The sequence below is a fragment of the Amborella trichopoda genome, chromosome 3 (assembly GCF_054954075.1).
Source record: "Amborella trichopoda isolate Santa Cruz 75 chromosome 3, AtrichopodaSantaCruz75HAP2 v2.0, whole genome shotgun sequence".
NCBI classification, from domain to species: domain Eukaryota; kingdom Viridiplantae; phylum Streptophyta; class Magnoliopsida; order Amborellales; family Amborellaceae; genus Amborella; species Amborella trichopoda.
The window spans coordinates 19231479-19259354 of record NC_142338.1 but is presented as its reverse complement, the minus strand read 5'-3'; the positions used below and the strand labels follow the sequence as shown (position 1 = coordinate 19259354).

General features: G+C 37.1%; 2 protein-coding genes and 1 long non-coding RNA gene across 10 annotated transcripts in view; 2 read left to right on the top strand and 1 right to left on the bottom strand.

Annotated features, from left to right (window-relative positions):
• The first annotated feature begins 839 nt into the window (after positions 1-839).
• Positions 840-8785, top strand: LOC18435236 (potassium channel KAT3). 8 transcript variants are annotated; one of them, XM_088862243.1, is made up of 11 exons: positions 840-1744; positions 1890-2105; positions 2293-2428; positions 2580-2637; positions 2756-3057; positions 6028-6267; positions 6365-6463; positions 6564-6596; positions 6807-6992; positions 7609-8272; positions 8480-8785. In XM_088862243.1, the coding sequence occupies exons 1-11, from the start codon at positions 1572-1574 to the stop codon at positions 8617-8619; spliced, it is 2247 nt and encodes a 748-aa protein (XP_088718369.1). In that variant the 5' UTR covers positions 840-1571; the 3' UTR covers positions 8620-8785. The 8 variants fall into 8 exon arrangements, with proteins under 8 accessions (XP_088718369.1, XP_088718370.1, XP_006845349.1 ...); XM_088862244.1 differs by having other exon boundaries at positions 2740-3057; XM_006845286.4 differs by having other exon boundaries at positions 2293-2448; positions 2740-3057.
• The window catches only part of MNS3 (alpha-mannosidase 3), a 29867-nt gene continuing 10750 nt past the window's right edge, over positions 8760-27876 (bottom strand). Inside the window, exons 2-6 of the mRNA XM_006845287.4 lie at positions 19015-19958; positions 14932-15190; positions 9987-10184; positions 9676-9824; positions 8760-9498 (exon numbers count right to left, since the gene is read on the bottom strand). Of these exons, the coding sequence (XP_006845350.1) occupies positions 9240-9498; positions 9676-9824; positions 9987-10184; positions 14932-15190; positions 19015-19958 (1809 nt within the window). The 3' untranslated portion in view covers positions 8760-9239. The remainder of the gene's footprint in view (positions 9499-9675; positions 9825-9986; positions 10185-14931; positions 15191-19014; positions 19959-27876) is intronic.
• Positions 9427-10335, top strand: LOC148782796 (uncharacterized). Its single transcript, XR_016052269.1, has 2 exons — positions 9427-9551; positions 9711-10335. It is a non-coding gene; the product is annotated as an uncharacterized LOC148782796 (long non-coding RNA).

The window sequence follows — 27876 nt, the reverse complement described above, 5'->3', positions numbered from 1 at the left end:
TTGAGTAGCAAAAATATTTGTGATAGGTGTAAAATGTATTATCATCTCTAATTATAAAATTTTAAGCTTCAAAAATAATGTAGAACGAGTAGATCTATAAACACACAAAAATATCGAAAATTAACAGCCAAGATAATGCACTATAATATGCGCAATTTCCAAACTTGAAATCTGTTTTTTCTTTTTTACATCTCCAGGTCAAGATGATCGATTTAGGGTTTTTGACATCGAAATAATTTTTTCTAGTGAATTTTTGAGGTGCGCCTTGTTTTGGGTTTTAACCTTACATAAATGTTCTCCTTTTCCTTTTCCTTTTGTGACCTCAACTACATATAAATTATATGTTACCCCACTTTTCAGCCGTTCGATGTGAATCGACGGCTAGGATTGCTCATGTCACAATTTCATGCCAAAACCTATTTGATTTTTAATGTTTTTCTACATAACTTTTTTAGTTGAAATTTGGAGTATCCCATCTGCTTCCTAAGCTGCACCTAGAAAAATAAAAAATATATCTCATGAAAAATAAATGACCAAAATTTCCTCGAAAGTTATAGGGTATTTTAGTAATTTTTCATCACAAAAAATATTATTATTATTATTTATCATGTGCACCTCCGTCCAATGTGTATATGCCCCATATTTCGTTGAAAATGATTTATAGAATAAAGCTTGAAAATAAAACATTGAGCCGTTGGATCAATATCCGATGCTCAATAAAGCTCATGAGATTGCGACTCAAGCCATCTCAACCATCTACTCAAATCTGACGGCTAAGATCAAGGAGTCATATATATATATATATATATATATATATATATATATATATATGTGTGTATGTGTGTGGGTCTCCTGGAAAAGAACAAAACCTTTTGACAAGGAGTGATTTTTGTTAGGAATCCTGAGAACATCCATATGCATGCCCGAAAGACCCACTCACCACCACCCACTTTGTCATGATTTGATTGCCATTAACCATTAGCCGTGGTTAGCTAGATCTATGAACCGCACGGACATCACTTCACTCTAATGGATGGTCCCAAATGTAATCTGCTCTCTCTCTCTCACTGGACCTGTTCAAATGAATCATAGCGATCAAGAGCCTCTCTCTCTCTCTCTCTCTATAGACTACTATTTTTGGACCCCCAAGGTTTCCAAAGAGCTAACTGTCTGGTCGGCAATAGAAATTGGTTAGAAATTGGTACGAGAGAAGCATCTCTTGGTAAAAACCAAATATCTCTCTGCCACCATTTATTTAATGGAGCTTCCAACATGAATTTGCAGTAGCCTCTGCAACTTCAGGACCTAACCTCAATGTCTGCCACTTCCTTTCCTGCCTCAATTCAAACACAATACTCATCTCCCCTTTATTCGGCCCCTACGTTTTTTCTTTTTCTTTCAGCTAATCCTCGCTTTTCTTTCAGCTAATCCTCGCTTTTGCAACCTAACTCCTATGAAAAGATCAAACTCACGAGAAATGGACCTTAACTCACTCTCCACACTATTTATAGCGATTCGCAGGAGGTTTCTCCCTCCATCCAACCAAGAAAGTTTGCCTGAAAAGCATTTCAATGCCGTTCCCTGGAGTGAGACCTTGCTTCAGATGCATTTATACTGACGTGCCTCAGTTTGAAGGCATTCATTACAGTTTATCCACTGAGCTCCTGCCTTCTCTCGGGGCAAGGATCAATCAAAGAATAAAGCTCAGGAAACCCATCATATCTCCTTTCAATCCACGTTACAGGTAATTTATTTTGTTTCCCAACCTCTAGAGGTAATCATATTAACCATTTCATGGTTTCGTGCAACATTTTCCGTCCGGGATGATCAATTGAGCAAAACGAGAAATTTCTTATTACTCATATTATGCTTTTCCTGTCATTTTACAGAGCGTGGGAAATTTTCCTGATTTTTTTGGTCATATACTCAGCATGGATCTGCCCATTTGAGTTTGCCTTCCTGAGATACAAGCAGGATGCTCTGTTTATAGTCGACAACATAGTCAATGGATTCTTTACCATCGACATCGTTCTCACCTTCTTTGTTGCATATTTCGATCATCGATCTTACCTTCTTATCGACAATCCCAAAAAGATTGCTACCAGGTCCTTGCCCTTGTCCCCCTTTTTTCTCCCAGCATGTTTTCTTGTTTCCTCTCTACTTACAGGGAGTACCATGAAGTACAAATGATGCTAAAAATCTTCAATTATTATCTCTCTCTAAATCCTTTAAGTTCTTTTAATCCTTTGAAAATCCAACTCATAATAGGGACTCTGGGTGAATATCTTGCAGGTACATATCAACTTGGTTTATCTTTGATGTCTGCTCCACCGTGCCCTTTCAGCCATTCAGCCTCTTGTTCACAGATGATGACCCAGGAATCGGTTTCAAAGTGCTTAACATGCTTCGGCTGTGGCGCCTTCGAAGAGTCAGTGCCCTCTTTGCAAGGTCTAATTCATTTCTCAAAACACCGTATCGCCTTGAATTTCCCCTTCCCCCAATCTTCAGTTCAAATTCTGTTAAATAGAAAGGAGAACCAAGAACATCAGAGACCTAAGCTAGCTTTTACCTTACCTCAGGCTCGAGAAGGATATTCGCTTCAACTATTTCTGGACCCGATGCATAAAGCTCATTTCCGTAAGCAATTGGCCACCCATTTCTTATTTCTTCTTTTCAAGTACCACTGAATTACTAAAAAGTAAAAAAGTCGTTAAGACAATGCTTCATTTGAGTGAACAGGTTACTCTATTTGCAGTCCATTGTGCTGGGTGTTTCTACTATCTAATAGCTCAGAAATACCCAGACCCCACGAGAACATGGATAGGTGCAGTGCGGCCAAATTTCAAGCAAGAAAGCCTATGGGTCAGGTATGTTACGGCTATGTACTGGTCCATCACAACCCTCACAACAACAGGATATGGTGACCTGCACGCAGAGAATTCTAGAGAGATGCTCTTTGATATATTCTACATGCTATTCAACCTCGGACTCACAGCATATATCATCGGGAACATGACCAACCTGATCGTCCATGGCACCAATCGTACCAGAAGTTTTGTAAGTCATCTTTTCAATGGTACCAAATACCAGAGAGAGAGAGAGAGCAGAATATAAAACTAGAATGCTGCTCGCTCTCTCTCTCTCTCAACGAATGAATTGTAGGGACAAAGCTGCCCAATAGCCCACTCTATATTGTACACTTCCCATTGATTCAAAAAGTGCAGACCAACTAGACAGGTTGTCCTTAGGTGCCTGCCGCCTAGGGACCCTAGGCGCCCACCTAGTACCCTGCCTTGGTGGATGCCCACGAGACTGCACCCGTCTAGGTGAAAAATACTCAGAGAGAAGTATTTTTAGTGTTTCTTTGTTTGGATTATAAAAAATACATGAATGCATTTTTTATACAAGATATTGGGTAAATAGTATTAGTTAAGCTCCAGGTCACTAGCTTTGAAAAATGTCATTCTGCTTTTGTAAAATTACCTATGTATCCTAATTAATGATTACGATATTAATTAAAAGTAGCTTTTATTTTTACCAAAATTTTTGTAATTACACTCATCACAAATCAATCTAATATTCGTCTTTGTATTTTGAGGAATTGCTAACTGTAGAGAAAACCTATGTGCGTGGGAATATATTAAAGGGAAAAGTTTATATAGAGTCGAGGCTCTGAACAATCAAATTAAAGCCTACCTCAAAAATTTCACTAGAAGAGGCTGTTTTGATGCCCAAATATCCTCAATTTGATCATCTCGACATCAAGATGCATGGACATGATAAAAAAATGGATTTCAAGTTTGAAAATAATGTATTTTGTAATGCATTTTTGGACAATCAATTTTCAAGATTTTCAAGTTTTCATAGATCAATCGATCTACACTATTTTTGAAGCTTTAGACTTTATACATAAAGATGAAAATATATTTTAAGGCTATCACAATGATTTTCAATATTGAAACCACATTTCTCGACACTATTTGAAGGTAGGCTCTAATTTGATTGTTTAGAGCCTAGGCTCTATACAAACCGCACCCTATATTAAATATATGTATCTTACATGTGCAACGGCCCACTCCTCTAGTAACTAGGACTGCAGCTCTATCCAACAATTGAGAGATAAGGAATATATTTATATGGAAAAAGTTGATACAAGGGTGATGCCCTAAACAATCAAATCAGAGTTATCGAAATCTCTCCACCAACCTCGCTTTTCCTGTTCTGAAACCTTCCGCATTTCTGTTGTGGAATCTCCACGGAAACAGTTTTTTGAAACGAAGGAAACTTGATTCCTTAATTTCGGAATCTCGATTCAACTCCTCTTTAGAAACCATTTTTCGGAACCAAGGAAACTCGATTCCTTAATTTTAGAATCTTGATTCAACAATCTTTAGAAACCATTTATCGGAACCAAGAAAACTCGATTCCTTAATTTTGGAATCTCAATCCAACACATATTTAGAAACTAGAACCCATTAATTATAGGTAGGCGTTCCCAAATATATCGAATTTGGATTCCAACAAGAATTAAATCTTGATTTCACGACAATTGGAGTAGAAATCCTCCTTCAAATGCTTCTAGTGGTTGCAAGGTTTCATTATTTTACTTGTGCCACCATAGATGGCCTTTATTTTAAATTTAAAATATAACTGGTAAATACAACGCATAAATTAAAGTAAAACCATGGCGTAGACATAATCCTATTTTGTTTTTATAATAATGAAATCAAAATAACAATTTAGAAATACTTGTCTTTTGTATATAATGACCATAAGTTCAATAGTCAACACATTCACTTTAATTTTTGAGAAGCCATCTAATAAGAGACATCCAATATAGGTTCTAAAGTTGATGAGACTCAAGATGTGCTTATGGTTTCCTTCTCCATAAAATGATATCTTGATTCTTGGTAAGGGTCGTCAAATGCAGTCCATAGTCCATATTATTATAAATCTCGATCTCAAACTTGCATGAATCTCTGATCCATATACTTCAGAAACTTGATTCCAAATGTGTTAGAATCCCGAATTCTGGAGTGTCGATTCCAGGGATGGGAATCTCAATTCCAAGGATGATAGAATTTCCATTCCATATGTAGATGAAACTTAGATCTATTTTGATCGAAACACGATTCTCAAAAACTAGGAATGTCGTTCCTAGCGAGCGATTCCTATTGTGCGGACGACAATTCCAAAGACATGAATCTTCTAGCCGATCGTGATTCCACAATCCGGGTTCCTAAAACGATTCGGATTCCCAGACATTTCCAACAACTATGAATAAAATTAAGGCGCTCCTCAATAATTATTAGAAGAGATTGTTTCGATAGTCAAAAATTCTCAAATTGATCATCTCAACCTCAAGATATATGAACATGAGAAGAAATAGATTTCAAGTCTTAGAAATAGTCCATCTTGTAATGTATTTTCTGGACCGTCAATTTTCAAGATTTTCCAAGTGTTCACAAATCAACTCGATCTACACTATTTTTTAAGCTTTAAATTTTATAATTAGATGTGAAAATAAATTTTCAAGTCATCACAAAGATTTCCAATACCAAAACAACATATTTTGACACTATTTAAATGTGGGACTTATTTTGATTGTTTAGGGCCTCAACCCAATATATATATATATATAAGAAAAATTTTAAAAATGCCTATAGGCGAAAATGAATAGTGTTTCACGCCAACACGGACTTGCTATGTCCATGATGGTTTATTGAACGGACCCGCAACAAATGGAGCAATGTCCGTGACAGTACCACCACTGTCATGCTAGGTCTGTGATGGTTGTTTTATCCATGCCGTCCAATTTTATTGGATGGTGATGAGCCTATAAGTGAAATCACTGTAGCATTTCACCAATAAGCGTTGCGTAGTCTCTTCCATATATATATATATATATATATATATATATATATTACAGTATACGCGAGACCAAATATGTAAATATATGTATCTTATATGCCTCTGTGTGTCTATGTTTTTACCGCTGACTGGCATGCCCATATTTGGAAGCTGTAGAGGGAAACAATCCATACAGTGACCAACTTTGTGGCTCGTAATCAACTGCCCCCACGCATAGAAGATCAGATGTTGGCTCACATATGTGTCAAGTTCAAGACTGAAGAACTCAAACAGCAAGAGACCTTGAACAATCTCCCCAAGGCTATCCGTTCAAGCATAGCTCAATATCTCTTCATCCCTATTACTGAAAAAGTGTATCTCTTTCAAGGAGTTTCCCATGACTTCCTCTTCCAACTGGTAAGATTTCTCCTGGTTTTCAGACCCATCCATCTATCTTTCAACTCGACAAGCCCAAGTTTACACTAACACTAATACAATCCACTGCAATGGAAAGGTTTCAGAAATGCAAGCTGAGTACTTCCCACCCAAAGAAGATGTGATACTGCATAACGAGGCTCCCACAGATCTTTATATACTTGTTTCAGGAGCTGTGGTTAGTCCCAATTCAAAACTCCTAAATCCCATCTCATATTGGATGAAGGCCCTTAGTAATTTATATTTCACTTATTTACCTATCTTGATTTTGATCTCAGGAATTGACAGGATATAAGGATGGAACTGATCAGGTACAAGCTATTCCTTTTTCTTTAGTGATGTATAAACAATTACAGTAGAATTAACAGAAGATCAAGAGGTTCAAATATATATGTTTTATTTCCTTGTTTTTGGGAGACGGGTGTCGGATACATAGCAAAGTTCTGGGCTGTGAGACAAACTCCATAACATTAGGGTAGGTCAATTAATCCAGCATATCATGTTTCCAATGATCCATTTAGGTTCATGGGAGGGCATTCTCAGGGGAAATGTTTGGAGAGATTGGAGTTTTGTGCTGCAGACCACAGCCATTCACTGTCCGGACCACTGAGCTATCACAAATCCTACGGCTCAACCGGACTCCACTCATGAATATTATTCAAGCAAATGAGGAAGAAGGGAAGATTATCATGAACAATCTTTTTCAGGTATAAAACGTATCCATGTATGGATTCAAAACTTGATCTTGGCTAAAATTTATCAATCCGTTGGCCGTATGCAACCCTTGGGTTGCATGAACAATCTTTTTCAGGTATAAAACGTATCTATGTATGGATTAAAAACTTGATCTTGGATAAACTTTATCAATCCGTTGGCCATATCAATCCCTTGGGCAAAAACCCATGGGTTGCATAACATCCAAAATTAATGAGTTTGTGTTATACCATACGCTGAACCCGGACAAATCTTTTACAGATGTTCACTGCCATCTGGCAAAGGAAGCAACTTCTAGCATTATTCTTCATTTAGTTTCAGATCATATAATTTTACAAGATATTTATGGGAACCTGACATCAAAAGTTTATCCCACAGAGCAGCTGACATTGCAAACTTCAGTTATTCCCTTTCTAGGCTTGGAAGTTTCTTTTGAAATTAAAGCTAGCCCAATTTTTTATCTGAATTCCAGAATTTCGTTTCAGGCCCCAGCTGAATTAAAATCTGTAATTACAAACTATGGATTTAGAAGCTGAAATCTGGACATTTGATATTGTAGTTTTCCTAACTGGCATAAATAAGGCCAAAACTCTCTTTTCCCTGCTGCAGCATTTGACAGAGCAAGAAAATACATGCTCAGACATCCTACAAACAGATCCAGAATGGCATGATGGTGGACCCCTTTCTTGCATAAATAGGAAAGACACTCTCGAAGGGAATGCTTTGCTACCGGAAACAGATGATGTTGGGGAGTCGCTGTGCTTAGCTGCCAAAAATGATGACTTAAATACAGTTGAAGAGCTCATAGAACATAAACCAGACGGACAACAAAGAACAGCTCATGTTAATTTTCTTCTAGAAAGAGGTGCAGATACTAATAAAGCAGATGCTAATAATCAGACGCCAAATACCCTAACAGAGAATAGGAGGCATAACAACACTTCCATTCTATGGCAACATTATGGAAAAAATAAAGGTGACCCAAGTAATCCTAGCAGAGATTTAGTGGAGACAGAGTGTGTAAATGACATGAGGAACAGTAAACACCCAATGAGAAGAGAGGGTACCCGTTATGCAGATCCTCTATTCGGCATGGCAGCATCATGTTCCACTCCCAAGAACAGCAGCCGACCCATTGACAGTGAAGCCCTGAGATGGATCAACAAGAGAGTCACAATCCACATGCATTCTCCACGTCAAGAAATGTCAAAGCAGCAGCAAGGGAAGTTGATCATCCTCCCTGATTCACTACAAGAACTCCTCATGATTGGCAGTAAGTACCATTTAGACCATATTTCATAATTGAGCCTTCAATAAATTCAACAAGTTTTGGATGAGGACAGAGATAATCATGAAATTCGAAACAAATGACCTAACATCAAAGCCCCCTGAAGCATGAGTAAAGCAACTCACATAAATCAAGCGGTCTTTTGGAATTGATTTTCTCCATTCATTATAGGAATATCTTTGTGCATTGCAGAGCAAAAGTTTGTGGGTCACAACCCCACATTAGTGGTCAATGAAGAGAATGCAGAAATTGATGACATTGGCGTGGTCCGAGATGGGGATCATCTGTTTCTTATTGAAGAGAAGTTCAAAATATGTAGCAATGTGGGCTAATTGATCTCAAGAGGCTTTCATACACACTGCTGGGTGTTCATGCGTCTGGAAAAATTGTAAGATACAAAGTAAAGGGAAAAAAATCGTGGCTTATTACTAAATATCACACTGTAACCATCAATCGTTCCCAAAACAATATATATCTCAAAAAGAAAATTTTCTTTTCCTTGCTTATTCTGTCACATACACCTTACAAGACCAAAAAAAATCCAATCATTTGTATTACCCAGAAATCCAGTAAAGGGCAGAGAAAAAAAAAATAAAACCGACCACCAAATGTTCCCAATGGTGACAGGAAATGGAATTCAATCTCAGTTCTACTACTAACTTCTGCAAACAAGCTTGATAAGAAAACTCCTTCTAATATATCACTGATAATGGGCTTTAATATCATTCCCGTAATAACTTCTACAAACGGGCTCAGTAAAAAGTGCATATTTCAGTCAGTGGATGTTCCCTTTATTGTTATCCCTCAAGGCCTCGTCCTCCATGGCAGGGCATAAAGAACAATCAAGTATAGCCCAATAAACCAACCAGATTCTGCTTCAAACCAAGAGAACCTGAGGGCACCTCATGCTCGATATCCTTTACAAAACTCAAGAAGGGTTCAGATATCCACATCATGCTTGTTTACTAGTCCAGTCAATTGGAAAAGGATGAGCCTCTGTGTTGAAAACAAACTTATCCAGTGGCAGGATGTTGTTCTCCCCAAACAACAGGTACAAATACTTTAAGGTTTCCCCCAAGAAGAAGGTTTCCATCTTGTCTCTTTTAGAAGGGGGGAGTGTGGTGACATCGTCCAAAGAACTGTATCCTCCAGACTCAACCTTCGTGTACTTCTCAAAGGCCTGAAAAATCTGCCAACCCCATTCACGATACCTTCATCAAAGTTGTTCAAGAGTCAGATGAAATTGTATGAGAGACCAAATCAGGTATAATTGAGGTCAGCAGCACTGATATTACTCAAGCATTTTCATATTTCATATAGCAACGGTTAGAAAGGGTTTGAGAGAGCGCTCTTAGAAATTCAAATCCAACAGAAAATATTAATCTTACTTTGGATCTTCTGTAATGCGATGCAATACAAACAGAGATTCCACAGTTTCGGGGCGCAAAAGATTATGGCGATCAGGATGCTTGATAATAATATCGTCCACATACTCTGAGCTTTTATTCCCACCACTAAGGCCATCTTCAGTGTTTCCCTGATTCAAAAGTGAGAAGCAGAAATTACTTTTCAAGTTCCACTACAAAGAGAACTAAGCTTGAAGTAGAAAAGTGAAACTTCCCAGTCACCGTCAACGGAAGTCATATTCACCAGTAATAACACGTCTAATATCCAAAATGTCATCAATTTAGTTCCTCACCTCTGTCCGGAAGTAAGCAATTTCCGGAGAAAGACCAGTAGAGGTCACAGAGTACATCTCATAACATGTCTTTGCCAGCTCTTCAGCAAGCTTCAAATTTTGGAAGTCATCCATGGTCATCATGTTATCTTCCACTGCTTTCTTCTTGGTACGGCCTTTTGTAGCACCAAGAGCAAGAGTCCCTGGAAGAAAGCAAACCTGCAAAAGCAGCAATCAAATTTCTAAATCAAGAACCCATTGATCACATTTGACACTCCATGACCAGTACGCCAATACAAGATGTGTAATTCAATGTTAGGCATAATGTTTGATAGCCCTATAACTATGTACATAAAACAATCTTGCATCAAGTACCGAAAATTTTGACAGTACTAGGAAACAATTCTTGTATACGAACAGAATCATGCATGATAGCATCACAGGTCATGTGGAAAGATTTCGATCGAGAAGAACCCAGATGTAAATACTCTTCTTGATGAGCAAATGCCAAATGAACAAAGAGTAAACCTTCTGGAGAAGAAAGGCGTTCGAATAGAAAATCCACATTCTCTATTGGTGCACTACCACAAAGACATTTGCAAAAAGAGCGTATAAACTAATTTAAATTTCTATTGCACAGGCAAATAGCTACTGTCGATTGGACTTCTATTACCAAACAAACAAAATAATATGGCCAATAACAATACAAGGAATGAATATCAAACTCCCATACTTATCCTGAAAGCCCCCTCTAAGTCAACATTTCAGCTGCTGTTTGCCATGCAAATGCAAGGGATGGCAATGGGATCTCATTAGTGTTAATTTGGAAGAGAATCCAATCCATAGACATAAATTATTGTAATCAGAATTGTTATAAACATGTATTTATGAGTATAATGACCTCGAAGGAATTTTTATGCACTCTAAGGACAATGCGTAAGGACCTCAAAGTAACACAGATGAGAATGCCCCTCAAAGATACAATCCAACCGACATTTGTAGTTTATGGAACAGAAATACAAATATTTATTAGTGTGAACTGGGAAACATATAAAGATAAATGCCAAATTGTTTGCAATGTATTTATGTCAATCTCTATCCAATGACTTGGTAATCAAATTTTGCGACCGCCTTTGAGGATGCAATATGAAGAACAGTAATGATGCCATTCAGGTGTCAAACATATCAAAAGATTTGCCTTCTCAAGGAGGAATTACCTTGTCATAGTTATTTGAAGAGAACAAGTATGATCTCTATGGAGAGGTGGGTACAATGAGATATGCATCCTGAGGCTAGGCAAGAGAACTCAAAGATGAAAATGCATGGAACTACATTGCCATAGACTAAACTTGGGCACAAAACTCTGCTCCTTTGCGGGCTAGAAAAATATGTCGAATCTCCTGCACAGGCTAGAGTCGCTAGTATTAAAAACTCTTGCTCAATCTGAGGCTACATAGGCCACCAACAAAAATTTGTCCACGATGGTATAGAAAGATGGTAAAATGGAGTTGATCTTACATATCAGCAAAACCACATAAGATTTCTACTGAGACTGCACAAACTGAATTATTAAGACTCAAAGAGGCATAGCAAGTAGGGAATAGTCAAATTACCAAAGAAAAAAAGAAAATGAGTCTGTGATAGTCAGTTACAGAAGCCTACCAACCAAGCACCTTTATATGATGCATCTGCAAGTGTGTCTCCCCCACTGAATGAGTGCTTCATATCAAAAGCCAAAGGCATATTCTCCATGAGGAATTAGATCCAGCTACATACCTACCCCATTACTGTCGCTTGACAATGATCCAATAATGTCCATTTAAGGTGAATATAGAACATAAACATCAGTAAGTACAATGACACTGAGACCAGAGGACTCACAACATGGACATAATAATGGCCTAAATACAAAGAGGAGTTTATGACCCTCTGACTACCCCCCACCCTCGGTAAAGTACCACATTCCAGAACTTCCAAATCTAAGTTTGAAGAGATTGTTCAAGTCCATCAAGTGTGCTCTTCAGTCAGGAACCGAAAGCTTGGCTGAACCAGCCCCTAGTTACAGCACAGTGAACAGTCCCATCATGGTTTTTATAAACCACTGCATGGGTGTGCTCCTTTAGTACCAAAAGAGACACACAATGGCTAAGAGCTCCAACTACAAAGGTTTAACCTTGTAAATCTTACTTATAACCAATAGGTATTCTCCCAAATAAGCAGATTTTTAGTATCCAAATAATGCCTGTGTTGAAATTCTTCTTGCATGAATATTTGAAGGCGGGAGAGGGCTCATGAGCAAAAACTCAAAGGATGACAAGAGTGGAGTAATAAATGAAAGGACCAACTGAATCTCAAACTGGAGAGGACAAGAGTTGCAGGACTGATAAATGAAGGACCAACTGAATCTCGAAACAGAGAGGAAAAGCAATGCAGGAGATGGAGCGCGTAATAGAAGTAGAAAATAAGAAGTATTAGAATTAGACGGCAAAGAAGTCGTTCAAATGAGGGGCTATTGGGTAATGAATCAGTAAGAACATTACTGACTTTATGCCTTCAACTGAGGTTGGCTATTTGCTTCATAGACAGAGAAATTTGTTCTTTGTGCTCAATGTATCTAATGCAACTATCAGGCAAAACAGAAGACAAAATGGAGATTACTGAAAAGAGTAGAACCAACTTTCATAAGTATACAGGAAGGATGCCAAATACAACTACAGTTACAAAATATGTACAAGGTAAAAAAGAATAGAAAAAGGGGAGAGACAAAATCCCCTCAGACGCAAGCAAATATATGAGCTCATTTTGCCAAAACTTGAATTCCATACAAAAGTTATCATTAACATTTCTCCCTCTTACCAAAAATTAATTAAATCAAGTCATTCTTGACCCTGATACAAACATCCTAATGCTATGCCTAGCCTTTCACTTGAAAGAATTGAAATGGAGTTAGTCCTGATTAGTTTCAAGTCCAAGTTATATTTTATAGTCCAAAGAAAGCCATTTTGAACACATACATATGAAGAAAATTTCATGTATGTCAACTGTTTAATGAGAAAAGAGTTCCATCCTTCATAGTGCAAAGAAAACTATTTTTTATAACTTGGCTTTTAAAAATCCAATATATCGTAGTCAAATGCAAGCCAGTAGATCCAAGACCATTATATTGGCCCATATCTGAAGAGCTAACTTAGGCAGAACCTTGAACGGAATCCATTCAAATCACCCTGAAGTAGGTTACGCATGTAGGGAAAGGGGTTCATTGCCCTTGTGGATTCCAATAAACGCCTGCACCAGTAAGTTGAGAAGCGTATATTCAAAAGAAGTTTAATCCATACAATAAGATATAAAATTTTCATTTATTAAATATATATCTTTTTAGAAGGTCCTCGATAAGTACATATTGTTCCCAAATTTCCCAATGTCAAGTGTCAGTTTGACTGCATAAATCTGTAAATGGCATTCATCTACCATTTGAAAGGGTTGGTATTTTGCCCGATTAAAATTTGCTAATTAGAACACCTCTCTCTCTCTCTCTCTCTCTCTCTCTCTCTCTCTGCAGCTCCGGCATCCATCTAGGATGCCCTCTGCAATCTCTCTATTCTAGGATCTCTCTCTCTCTGCAGCTTCAATCGCTTTCTTCTAGGATACCCCACTCAATTCTCTCTCCCTCTCTAGAACACTCTCATCAGGACAGCACATATCTCTATTTCAGCTTTAACCCAAGTAGCGAAGATATATTTTGCATCACATAATTGTAATATTATATGTCTCCAGTGAAGAATCAAACTCAACCATTAGCCTTTAGTGCCATAAACTTTGCATGTAAAGTCAGTAACCACTATGGAATTTGCCTTAGTTATTTCGTACTTATGCTATAGTATCAACCCTACGGTTTATGCTACCAACATGCATAAGATATAAGACATCGCATCAGATTTTTTTTCCTGCTAATTTCCTCTGAACAAAACACACAGGCTCAAATATGACCTCAAGGGCCAGCGTGTTTAGTAATTACTGATTAGTATTGATACACCCAGAATCTTAAGTTCACTACATGCAGTAATTAGAGCTCATAACATACATCCTACAAACATTAAATGCTCATTATGGCTTCCCCCTCCCCACCTTCGTCTCTCTTTTCCCCCCCTTATCCACCCTCGCCCCTTTCTTCCTCCCTTTGGCTGCTCTCTTTACCTCCTGACCCGTGTCTCAGGATGGCGGACCTTTTTAAGTGCTCAGTGGTTAATTCCTTCCATCCCCAAAGGGATGATGTCCGTGGCATTGAGAAATGGGGGAAACTTCATTGGGGAGACCCATCTCTTTCCTGCAGGAAACTCTCTGATGGGTCTATTCTCTTCTCCTTCTCCTCTTAGAGCCTTGCTATTTCGACTACCAATTCCCCTGCTCCTGCTTTACGGGGTCTCTCACCCCCCTTTTCACAAGGGTCTTGTTTGCTTTCCGTCTGTGGAATAGCATTTCTCTTCTTCTCTCTGTATGTACCCCTTACTATCTATAACAGTTAACATTCTCAAACCTTTCTAAAAAGAAAACAGTTAACATTCTCAAACCTTTCTCAAAAAAAAACAGTTAACATTCTCAAAAAAGAAACATATATCCTACAAACCTAAGGCTAAAACTATATTACGTATACATGGCCTATTTGCAATAAGAATTATCATTAACTATTATAGTCATGAAGAAGAAAGAGAACTTCAAGGTTGGTGACGTTTGTGTGGATACCATTATTGGAAGCATGATTTGCAAATTAATTCATAAGATATGTAAAACGATCATGGGTGAGGGCATCTAGAATCATACAATAGCACAGAATATTTAATAGGAAATGCCCATGGATCACCAAGGGATTACCATCATTGGGAGGATGAGCCTCCCTTCCAGGATCTGCAAAATGTTTCAATAGCAAGCTGAATTGCAAGGAACCATAAACAATAAAATTCTCACATACCAGATGGTCCATTTTAGGACTGAAGGCCCCTTTTGATCCAGAAGGAAGCTCCCCTACAAAAACCAATCCCTTGGGAACTGATCTCTGAACAAGGAGGTGTCTAACACCCTTCATTGCATCTTCATACATGCTATGCAAATACTTCACATTATCTCGACTTTCTCCATGCTGAAGCCAAACTTTAAGCAAATACTCATAGTAGCTGTCTCCACGAGATCCCAACCTAATATTGTCTCCACTGAATTGCCCAGAGTGAGGGCTGCAATTACAAAAATTCAATGGGGCAATCATGTAAAACAAAAGCAACATTCTTTACCATAAAACTCAAAACTGACAACAAAGATTCATAAGGATTGCAACTAGTACAGCTAGGATACAACCTCATCCAAGTTTGGTGACAAAATCAGAGAAAAATGAATGCCGAAAACAACGACACAAATTTCATTGGAAAAAAGAAAGAAAAATGTCAATATAAAATGTGAATTGGGTGAATGAAAATGCAGCACAAAAAACCTCAATAAAAAATGGTATGATTACATATAGAAGACAATTGCTTTTCAAAATAAGGCAGTAAAAAATTGGTCAATGAGATCCAGTAAACTAACATCGAGTTTGGTCTGGAAGGATACTGCCATGCCAGGTGGCCCAGCAGCTTGCATTCAAAAGCAAAGTTTGACCAAACCCAAAGGAGGAGGGTATCATCTCTCCATTAGACTTGGATGAGAGACAGCAGTAGCAATAACCTTCTATTTAAATAGGAGGCGAGTAGCTGATATGTCCCAACCAGCTTATTTTTCCAATAGGACATTAATTATTCACTAACCTTCTATTTAAATAAGAGACGAGTAGTTAAGATGTCCCAACCACCTTATTTTTCCAATAGGACATTAATTATTCACTAAGTACGAAGAAAATTGCAAATGTAACAGCCACTGAAACCAACAACAAGGTAAAAAACCTAAAGCCCAAATCAGCAAGTACATTCCAGCCTAGCCTCCCACATGAACCCTTAAGGCCAAGTCTTGAGCTCACTCACTAAGATTCAGGAGAGCTCCGAAAGACATGCTCAAGTTTCTAAAAATAAAAACACATTTGTGTCAGTAAAAACCCATTCAGGATAACTCAGCTTGTGTGAAAACAACTTCACTTAAGTTCGTTCCAAGTTATGCTCATGAGTTTAAATGACATAAAATATGATCTGAAATGTTTTTGACTCATATTAAGTAAAATTTCAACTACAGTGTATTTGATTTACAGTCTTAAAGCTTTATTCCTTCATCAAACAATGATATAAAATAAGCCCATGGAGCATCCAGTAAAGTTTACTTCTCCAGACCTCAAGATTGCTCACAAATGATCGATATTCCATTCTTCAGACTTCATCTCGCATATCAATACATATTTGAAAGTTCCTTGTACAACTAGACAGTTTATCTTTCTCATAAAATTGCATCATCGATTGCAATCTTGTTGTAGAAAGCAACAACCTTCATAACACCCCAATACTATCAGAATAGCAGTTGAAGCACTGATCTCAAGTCTGCACTGGTGCACCCCATTAAGGCATGTTGTCTTTGGGACAAGGGCATTTCAAATGGTACCACCTGGAATCAAATTCAATGCCATCTACTCTATGTAGTAATTCCTCCACATGATTTCGTGCTCTTTTGCCATTCCAAATTCTCTAATGAATTTCTCAAAAAACAGATCTTATCTATCTCTTCTCCACAAAAACTTACTCCCTTGTCCATTAGAATAGGCAACACTTGGTATGCCTACTATAACCCCTCTCTTTAAATAATAATAATAATAATAACATTACATATGCCATCTACCGTCTCAACCAGATTGACTGGGAAATCAGCTTCTTAGCCAATATGACTCAAATAGGTGAATAGGCTCTTGATCAATTTCTTAATAACTATTGTCCTGAGTCAACTCGCATGACAAAGAGATTTAAATTTATGAAAAGAACAAGCAATATAAAAAATATTCAAAGTGTTTAACGATAAAACCAATCAATAGAAAAATAAAGAAAAGAGTCATTTGGGATTTTTTACATAACCATCAGACCCATCTATCAATTCAGTCGTATAGCAGGATCCATGATAGAATCAAGGATTAGAAGACGGTTGATACAAAACAAGATGCCTCCTATTTTTTAATTTTCTTATTAAACTTAAGGGATCTATATCTGGAACGTTTTGTTGTGAAATTGAATATTGGCTCCTAGTTGACTTCTAATTGTATTTTAAGGCCCCTAGTATTCTTGGTGGAAAAGGAAAGCTGGGGCATATTAATGGTAAGATTACTGAACCCGAAAAAATAGATCCTTCACATGAGAATTGGGAAACTGAAAATCTGACAATTATGTCTTGGTTATTACATTCCATGCAACCATCAATTAACATGGTTTTTTGTTTCTTAAATCTACAACAAAGATTTGGGACTCCATACACCAAACTTACTCTCAAAGCTACAATGTGGCTCGAGTATACCAATTGAGACAGGAAATTTCCCATCTTTGACAGTAGGAAAGGTCTCTTGAAACATATTTTTCTTTATTTCGTAGTATGTGTGAGGAGTTGGACCATTATCTGATGTTTAAACTGGCATGAGGCAGATGGAGAAAAATACAAAGAGTTTGTGGAAGAAAATCAAATTTTTAAGTTCTTAGCCAGATTGAACTCAGAGTTTGAATTAGCTAGGCTCCAAATACTCAGTAGTGATACAATTCTATTGCTTAACCAGGTCTAATCGTTTGTCAAAGTGAGGAAAGTAAAGAAAGTATCATGCTACCTGGTCAAGTACTTGATCAATCTGCCCTTGTTTCAGCCTCATTACCTCCTAAAAATATTAAGGGCTGTGAAACAAATAAATATGGAGAAGGGAGGGCAGAATCAAGGAGATAAATGTAAGTTAAAATATGTCCATTGTGGTAGAAATGGTCATACTAAAAAAACCATGCTAGGACTTGGCTGGTTAGCCAGCTAAATTTAACTGTCCGGCCCCAGCTCCTAGTGCCGAGCTTGTGAGCCCCATTTGGTGAGCTTTCCACTTCTCTCTTTATTTCATTATTTCTTATTCCAATTTTTAACAAGTTTTACTTCAAATTCTTATAAAGAAATAATGATTTTAAGCGAGAACTAGCCAGTGTTGCTAGTAGCTTACAGGAAGGAGACTGTAACTCTACGAACTGTAAATTACAATTTGGCTGGACCATGATCCGTTCAATTTCCCTTGAACAGTAGAGAGGTGCGTGGAGGTCAAGTTGTCCTTCTCTAGTGATGGTTTGCTACCACTCAGGAGTCTGTCAAGACTAACTTAATGAATTGTAAACATGAGGCTCCATGAATGCAAAGGGAATGAGAAATATTCTCAAGTGGGAGATGCATAATTACACATGGAACTCCTAACCTAAAGAACCTACTTGACCCATCCCAATGCATGTCAATGATCAATAATGAGCCTAATCATACTTTCTTAAGTGAAGAATGTTGAAATTTTGAAAAATGAATCCCTAGGCTGTAGGACTTGGACTTGAGATTGTTATTTTACAGGAAGATTGGCTAGGCAATTAGGATACCAGAATGTCCTTTCATTGGTGCCAATGCTAGCTCTCTCGGTTTTTGGTCAACACAAGAAAAGTGCAATTCAGGATGATAAATAGACATTATGTTTTAGTTACTTAAGTACTGTTAGGAGTAAGGATACTTGGAAACCAATTTTGAGTCCTCCATGACTGTGAAATATCACTTCAAGCATTATAATATGGAATCATTAGTAAAACATGACAACCACTAGCGATAAGCAACTAGCAAATACATACAAGAAAAGAGGTTAGCAGTTAAAAATATCAGTACATTTTAAAAGGAAAAAAAAATAGAAAGGCCAACTACGGACAAACATGTGTTGGTAATCATATTTTCAATAATGCTTTGAGGTTATTTCTTATCAGGAAAGAAAAAAAAAAGAATACTACAACAGCACCCAGTAAGTCTATACTCTAACTCTAGTTAACACTGCTCCTTAATCACTTCAACTTTTCATCAAAAGTAATTTTTTATGGAAAACTTCACATACCTGATATATATTGGTACAAGCCCTTCCACTTTTGGAAGCGAACGCAAGTGCTGCAGGACCTTCATGCCTTCCAACCCATATTTTGGATCACCAGAAATATTACTAAGATAGCAAAACTCAAGCTGCAGAGTAGAAACTTCAGAAGTACTGCTCAAACCGTCAGGAGCTGGATGTGCCGATCTATCACGAAGAACAACATCAGAGAAAGGAACAGCAGTTGGGCTTGAAGTAAAGGCAGATAGCAGGCGGTCTGCTATATTCTTCGCTGTCTCCAGGTAAACCTCAGGTTTGGGCCCTTTTACCACATTCAGAGCACCCCAATTTGTAGCTGTTCCTCTTTGTCCTCCACTTAAATGGAAGGCACTAAGTAGTCCCCCCAGCACCCGAATGGTTGTCTCAAATAGGTTCACCTGGCCTTTCTCTCTGATTCTTTCAGGGAGATTTTTCTCTATCCAAGTCCCTGCTTCTTCAATGACATCATCAAGACCCATGATAATAGCCGTATCTAAAGAATCCACAATAGTGGCCCCAAGACCTCCTAGGCCATCAACTCCTCGTTTACTCATTGGCATAAGCTCATCATAGCCCATTGCGTAACTTCTGTAGCCTTTCCATGCATGAACAAATGCTGCCTTTACCCTATCCCGCCGGTTTACCCACTCCAAGGTTCCATTCTGACTCTCACCAGGAGACAATCTTGGAGGAAGTCTAGGTGCTCTTCTCCAAAGATTTTTTAAGGACTCGATAGCACCTTCTCTGATGAGTTTGTCTCCCCCCTTTGCAATATCTTTCACTAATCCATCAGATGTATAATTTATGGAAGACCTATGTGATACCATTAGATATGTCAAACCAGCAACCATCAACAAGGCCAAAAATTTTCCGGTACTGCAAGTCCCACAATCCCGTCTCATGCCACTGGTAAGAAGAGCTTGAGTAATCACCTGGAGTATCAAAAGAGAGTAGCCGTAAATAACAAATGATTTTGCAGTAGAAAATAATCTTATTCTCATAAACCAATAGCTTATCATAACTAGAAGCATTTATAGGAACTCGAAAATATTTTTTGTAAAGGTATCAATTCATATTCTCAAGAAGAGAAACACCTGTAGGGAAGTTGTCCAAACTACCTCCGAATAATCGTTTGAAAGAGCAAAGTGTGATAAATCAACTTCACACAATAAATTTCCCTCCACCAGAAAATGGAGAAAAAACTACTGTATGCACACAATATGAACCTAAATAACAGTTTGAACTTGAAAAAGAACTCCATCGAACAAAACAATCAGAAAATTTATTTGATGTATTTGAGTTTCTAGTTAGCAGATGCCTCTGCACAACATAATTTGCGGCTATGCCTCCCTGCGTTATCATAGAAATGACAACATTTCTTGAACTATTTTAGAATCTGAAACCTTCATGTGCCAAACCAAAAGAGATATTCCATTATTGGGAGAAAAAAAAAGAAAAAGAAAAAAAGAAGATAGTGAGCTCATGTTAAGAGAAGTAAAGCATGGCACATGCATCTCCCACTGCATGCTCTCCAACTGGACTGAAGAGGAGCCAGATTCATTATAGAATAATGGAGGACCTCCAATTAAATAACCTCCATGCCTACGATAGCATATTTTCCAAAACCAGACAATTTAATTATGGAAAATTGTTTCATGCGGGCTGGACTGCATTCCTACATATGCAGTCTAGAACTATAAAGCATCCATCTTAAAGAAAGATGCAAATATGTGGTTAATCTAAAAACAATTGAAACTAACGGTCCAAATGTTTTTTTTAATAGAATTATTATTTTTAGTTTTAAAAATTTATTTATTTTTTCATTGATCTCCATGTTAGAGATTACATAACCTTAAAAATTAAGTCCAAAAATCCATCTCAAAAACAGATTTATTAAGGGGTCTGCATTTCTACATGTGAGTGCTTGGCCTGCATGCTAACCGCGTCCTTTAATTATTGCAAGTCCCAAGAGATTATCAGAAAAATTTGTTTCTAGGAATCTTTTCTTAAAGATTCCTTAGGAAATGTGAAATGCCAATAGCTTCTGAAACAACGCACTTGTATGGTCCATGAACAGGACAGTTCTAAAACACCAATATGGCTATTCCATAACCAAATAATACATGACTATTTATTACAACCAAATCCGAGAATATCTCGAGATTAAATCCTCCGTAATTTATGCCTCAAACTAAACAATTAAAATTTTTATAGAGAATAGTGGGATCCATTGAATAATGCACAAGAAGTCAAGAATATGGATATGCAGAAACGAATAACCTCTTCACACACCGTCAGCAATGCCGGCTCCAAATCACACAAAATCCATGAAGAAACCAGGAAATCAAGGAAAAGAAAGGAAATAAATTGAAAATTAAAGACAAGAAAAGAAGAGTAACTTACTTGGAACCAGTCCCTCTGGTCCGACACCCAAAGTTTGTGACCTAGACTAGACTAGCAGTTGAAGTATCTTCATCTTCAACCCTAGAGGTTTGCTTGAATTTTAGAGAAGTACCCAGAGCATGTTCTTTCTAGGATTTTGTTTGCTTAGCGAATGTTGTTCCTAGGGGTGTTTGCTTAGGGTTGCAGAGAATTGGGGCTGTAGGGAATTAGAGTTGAGTCTCCTAGGGTTTTCTAAGCTCTAGAGTTTCTCTAGAGTTGGGACTCAAGCCTAAAGGTTTAAGCTTGGGTTCTAAAAAGAACTAGAGGGGGTTTTATCTAGGCCTTTGGCTAGATCCCAGTTCAATTGGATTGGGACTTCTAGATCCATCTTTACGCTTTTTAGGGTTTGCTTGTTGACTAGTCAAACAATTCAATCTTCAATAGGTTCTAAGATTCCAGAAAACTTCCAAAAATCACCATCTAGAAGTTGAACTGGAAGTCGGGGCATTACTGAAAAGTGCTTATATGAATTAGAGTTGGCTTCCTAGAAATTCTGGGGCCCAAGGTGTCACTGGTCCACTTCTGACTCAAAATGTTTTTGCCTATTGTCGGACCTCCTGCTAAGTTTAGCAACAGTGATATGGGATTTTCCGGCTTTCGAGAATTGTCAGTTGTTTTGGATAAGTCTGAAAATTAGGATAGGTTTAGTTAGGTTTGATCAGATTTATGTTGATTTACCTAGATTCAGGGAGATTTGGTACCTTTCCTAAGGATAATGCAGTAGGTTATGGTGCACTAGGGTAGTATGGTCCCTAGGGTTCAGGTTTTACAGGTTTTCAAGGTTTTAGGAATTAAGAAACTCAGCCAATTTCAAATTGGGTGCCCATAGTTGCCCCTCTTTGGCATACCCTACTCCTCGAGGAATAGATGGGGGTGACTAAGTCTTTTCTTCCCTAATACGAAATGGTTAGAATACATTGGCATTGTCAAAGCATCCACGGGATGTCACATCATCCTGCTCATCGTCCAAGACCTTTTCACTAAAATTTATTTCGGCTGAGCTTTTTAGGATGTTTTTATGTTGATTTGCCACTAGACACTGGGCTTTTTCTAGAGTGTCCTTGGGACGCCGTCAGCCTATTCAGTCACCTAGGGCATGTTCATCCTGGAATTTTTCACCTGAGATTTTTTAGGATGGTTTTTTTACATTGGTCATCACCGAATTCTAGATTTTCTACCATGCCATTTGATCTTAGGTTTTCAATTTTCTTCTTGAATTGTTGGACTCGGTTACTTTTCCAAAGTTCCCCTTGCTCTTAAGTTCTTTCTAGGGCTATGGGTTTTGATGATTGGCTTCCTGAAATGGGTTTAGCATGGCCTCACTCGCGTTTGGAATGATACTTCTTTGGTTCAAGCAATCCTCTTGGATCTTCGGTTCAAACTTTTCATCAACATCATCATGTCCTCATCTCTCAGTGCTAGACTACTTCTTGGTCAAACAATCTCAGGAGACCCTCCAACTCCTTTGTTTTTTAGAACATTTAAGACAATTTTTTAATCTTGGGAGAAATTTTTGAAATAGAAATTGGTACCCGATTGCGAATTTAACGTAGAAATTAAGGTTTTCGAAATTACAAGACACAAAATTCTATCTTGGGAGAAATTTTGAAATGGAAACTGGTACCAGATTACAATTTTAACAAAGAAATTAGGCTTTTGAAATTACAAGACACAAAATTTTAAAAGCATCCATCAAATTGCTCTTAAAATGGACTTTGAAACAAAATTTAAGGAAAAACAACGAGGTTAGCATCTTGGGCTCATGCCACTATGGAGCATTTTTACTAAAAAAATTTACTCAAAAAGGATATTAAAAAAATTTTGAAAAAAGAATTTTAAAAATTCTTCGAGAATAGTGGGTCTCACAATTTAACCACTTGTGACCCCTTAGTTGAACCTATGAGCTTGCTCAACCTTAGTTGGACTGTCAGGACTAAGAATCATCAAGTACTCCATCTTCCAATATTGGCCCTCATGTTACAATCCAAAGCATTCTTCAAGGTTTTCGAATGAATAAGTGTCTTGGAAAATGTAGCGCTTAGGAACTCCTTAAACTTCCAATTTCATTGTTCTACCACCTACTCTTTGGAGTTCGGATCATCGACGTCCTTGGGATTTACATGGAGAGTTCCTTAACCCTGATCAATAAGACTAATGACCTTGACTGCTTTAACCACCGAACTGGTATTAACTTGGGACTTCTAGCATCTTCTTTTCTTTGTGATATTGGACCCCTTTTGACTTTCAAGGAATTTTGCAAGCCTTTCATTTTGCTTTAGATTTTGTAGGCTCTTTACCTTTTTGGATTTCTTTCTTTTGATTTTTTCCTTCGCTTGCACGGGGTTCCTTCAGAATTTTCAGCTTGTTTTCTAACAATTGGGTCCTTTCACATTTTTAACTCAACCTAATTTTTTTTCTTTTTTTATCCACCATATGATTTGACTTTGATGGGTGGTTGAGGCTTCTAACTTGAAACTTTGAGTGGCTTTTCCCTTTTAACTTTTTAGCTTGGAGATGGGGTCTTCTTTTGACTTGCTCCTTTCTTTGAAGAATGGCAGTATTATGTTTGTTGACATTTTGTCGTAGGATTAGGTCAAGACTTCCTTGTATCCCCTCGAGAACTCAACCATCTTTCCCATTCTCCATATAATATGGACGTTCTAATCTTGGTTATTCTCAAATAACCCATGCTCGTAGGTTAGTATCCAACATCTCTTCAATATTAGTTACTGAATTTCGGTTGAATCCCATTTGAACTACACCACTTGAACATCAGGCGTAAAGCGGTGAAAGTGTCTGACTTTCCCTATTAATGTAGTTTTCACCTGTTTAGGAATAGTAGAAATAAGGGAAAGTCGGAACACAAGTTCTCCCCATTCACTATTCCCTTAAGCAAAGCTGCTGCTTTGGGGTGCCCTATCGCGGCTACTTTCAGTCACACCATCAACACCGGAGCAGTGGTGTTATAATAATAATTATATTATAATATAACACATAATATTATTATATTAAATATAATATGGTATATTACATATTACAATATAAAATATATTATATATAATATCTTATAATATAATATATGCAATATATATATAGCTAAGAATACATATTACAATATATATTATATTATAATATAATAATTATTATATTATAATAATTATTATATATAATATAATTATTATATATATTATATTTTAATTAAGAAAAGTACTATAATGAGACCATTGATCTTTGGTACAAGGTGGTCACAATTAATCATGACCATTGGATCTGATATTAGATGGCTGCATTTATTCTATTGACTAAGCTCAAACTTCAAAAGAAATTTTCTCGAATTTTGTGGCACACCCAAGCTATCAGATTTCACATTGAATGGTTGTAAGTAATTGTGACTTCTTTGTATTGAAGGTAAATAGTCTCATTGTATACAATTCCTTATAATTATTATATAATATATTATAATTATTATATAATATATTAATAAAATATAACAAAAATATATATTGTAATATAATAATATAATATATTATATTGTCATCATCATCAACATCATCATCATCATAACCTTTTTTCAATTAATTGGGGTCGACAACATGAATCCTGGTCTGTCATTCTGCTCTATTAAAGGCCATACCCTCAATGAGGCCATAAGTCCCCATATATTTTCGGACTACTTGCAACCACGTCGTTTTGGGCTTAGCCCTTGCCCCTTTGAGTCCTTCTTCTTGACCTAACTCGCACCTCCTAACAGGCGTTATACTTCGTCGCCCAGACATAGCCAACCCACCTAAGTATACTCTCTCTCATCTTATCGCCTATTAGTGCCACACCTAAATTCTCCCGAATGGATTCATTTCGAATTGTATCCCTTCTTGTCTTGCCATTCATACATCCTCATCTCCACTACACTCATTCTATGGATATATTGTTTTTTGTCTGCCCAACATTTCACCTCATAAAGCAAAGCTGGTCTCACAAATGTCCTATAAAACTTGCCCTTCAGCTTTATTGGTATGCGGCAATCACATAAAATTCCAGTTTCACATCTCCACTTCGCTCACCTAGCTCTTCTGTGTGCGACATCTTCCTAAATCTCTCCGTTTTTCTGAATTAACGACCCAAGATATTGAAAGTGCGATCGTACTTTCTGACCGTCAATCTTAACTACTTCCTTATCTCTACTATTATTACTAAACTTACATTCCATATACTCTGTCTTAGTCTGGCTAATTTTAAAACCTTTGAATTCTAGAGCATCCATCCAAAGTTCTAACTTTGTGTTGACATTGTTTCGAGTCTCATCGATCAAAACTATATCATCTGCAAACAACATACACCACAGTACCTCATCCTGTAGGTGCCTAGTTAAGTCGTCCATAACTTAAACAAAGAGGTATGAGCTCAATGTTGACCCTTGATGTAGGCCTATTATCACCGAGAATTCACTCGTCTCTCAGTTGTTCATACACCAGTTAGCACTCCATCATACATCTCTCACCAAGTCGATGTAGTGTCTAGAGACTCCTTTATTTTTCAATACCCACCAAATCAAATCTCGAAGTACTATATCATAAGATTTCTCTAGATCAATAAAACCATGTGGAGGTCTTTTCCCCTTTGCCCTAAACTTCTCAATTAGTTGCTTAAGTAGGAAAATAGCCTCAGCTGTTGACCTTCTTAGCATAAAACAAAATTGGTTTTCAAATACACTTGTTTCATACCTTTGTCGCTGCTCAATCATTCTCTCCTAAAGCTTCATAGTATAGCTCATAACCTTGAGCCCTTGATAGTTCGCACAATTTTGTATGTCTCCTTTGTTCTTGTAAATACGTACCACACTACTTTTCCTCCATTCGTTTGGCATTTTTTTTGCTCTCAACACCTTGTTGAATAGCTTCGTCAGCCAGTCAATGCCAATCTCCAATATCTATTATATTGTAATATTATAAAATATCTTATGTTATTATTATATATTATATTATAATTATAAAATATATTATCACATATCATATAATATTGTAATAATATATGATAATATAATAATATAATGGGAAATGCTAGCATAGGCCCACTAAGCTACATATAGGCCCAACGGCCCATGTTCAATCTGGGCCAATCAAATGATCACGATTGTATTTCGCATTTTAATTAAAATTTTTTTATATAAATCCAAATCAAAGTATTAGAATCCAATAAAAATATCAAAAAATATTTCATGAAAACTAAATTGATAAAAATACCACCAAAATATTGCCGGGGTATTTTAATCAATTTATATTTTGTGACTTATTGTTTTTTTTAATATTTTTATTAGGTGCGTGTTGATGAGAAGAATAGGCGCCTAAAATTTCACATGATTTGGATATGTATAAAAATAATTAAAATTCAAATACGAAATGAGGTCGTATGTCCTTTAGATTGGTCCAAATTTATATGTAGATGTAAGCTAGTGAGCCTACGCCAGCATATCCCTAATATAATAACATTATATAAATATTATGATATTATAAGATTATATGATATATAATACAATAAATACCAGCTTCCCCAATTCCAATCAAATGAAAATACTAGCACCACAATTTATCAAACAGGTCCCCAGCTTTCAGGCTACCAATTTTCATCTACTTCCCAGAATCTAGGAAAGTTAGCTGCAAAGATTTCCTACGGAAACTGTAGTAAAAGTTATCAAATGCCACCTCAAATTGTCAGACTTGGAATCACTCAATTTCTTAATCCTTCAATCTCTTGCTTGGGTGGCTAAGCTCATAAAGTTTTCCTTTTAAAATGATCGCATGGATTTCTGATTACTTGGGTGTTAATGCCCCGGAGTATTGAGCCTTAAGTTCTTCACTTGGCTTTTAGCGCTTATAATGGATGAATATTCACCCTACTTTTGGCAGGTAGTCTTTCTTGGAGTGAACTTCATGCTGCTCTTGTGGATTTAATTGTGTAATGGGCTCGTTCCCAATGCTCAAATCTTGGTCCTTATTAGACTCTAGGAATTCTTCTTCTTCTAGCTCTTTGTCCCACTTAAGTCGGTTAACCATTGGGTTCACCTTAGAGGATAACCCAACTGGATCATCTATGTTTAGTTCTTCATCCCACTTAAGTGGGTTATCCAGAAAATCCTTTCAGGATAATTTTCTTGGATCTTCTAGGTTTGACTCTTTACCCCAAATAGGCGAATCTGCTACAAAGTTTGGTGGCAGTGGCCCAAGAGGGCCTCTATGTTCTCAAGTAAATCTACCTCCTTCACCAGCTCTTGAAGGAATAAGTCTTCTTTTGAACTTGGTCATTTCCCCCTTGATATCTTCATTAATTGCAAGAATAATTGGTCGTTCATCATGCTCTTGAATTATGGACCTAGAACTAAGGCTATCCTCAAATGGTCTTGAGGATCCCTAA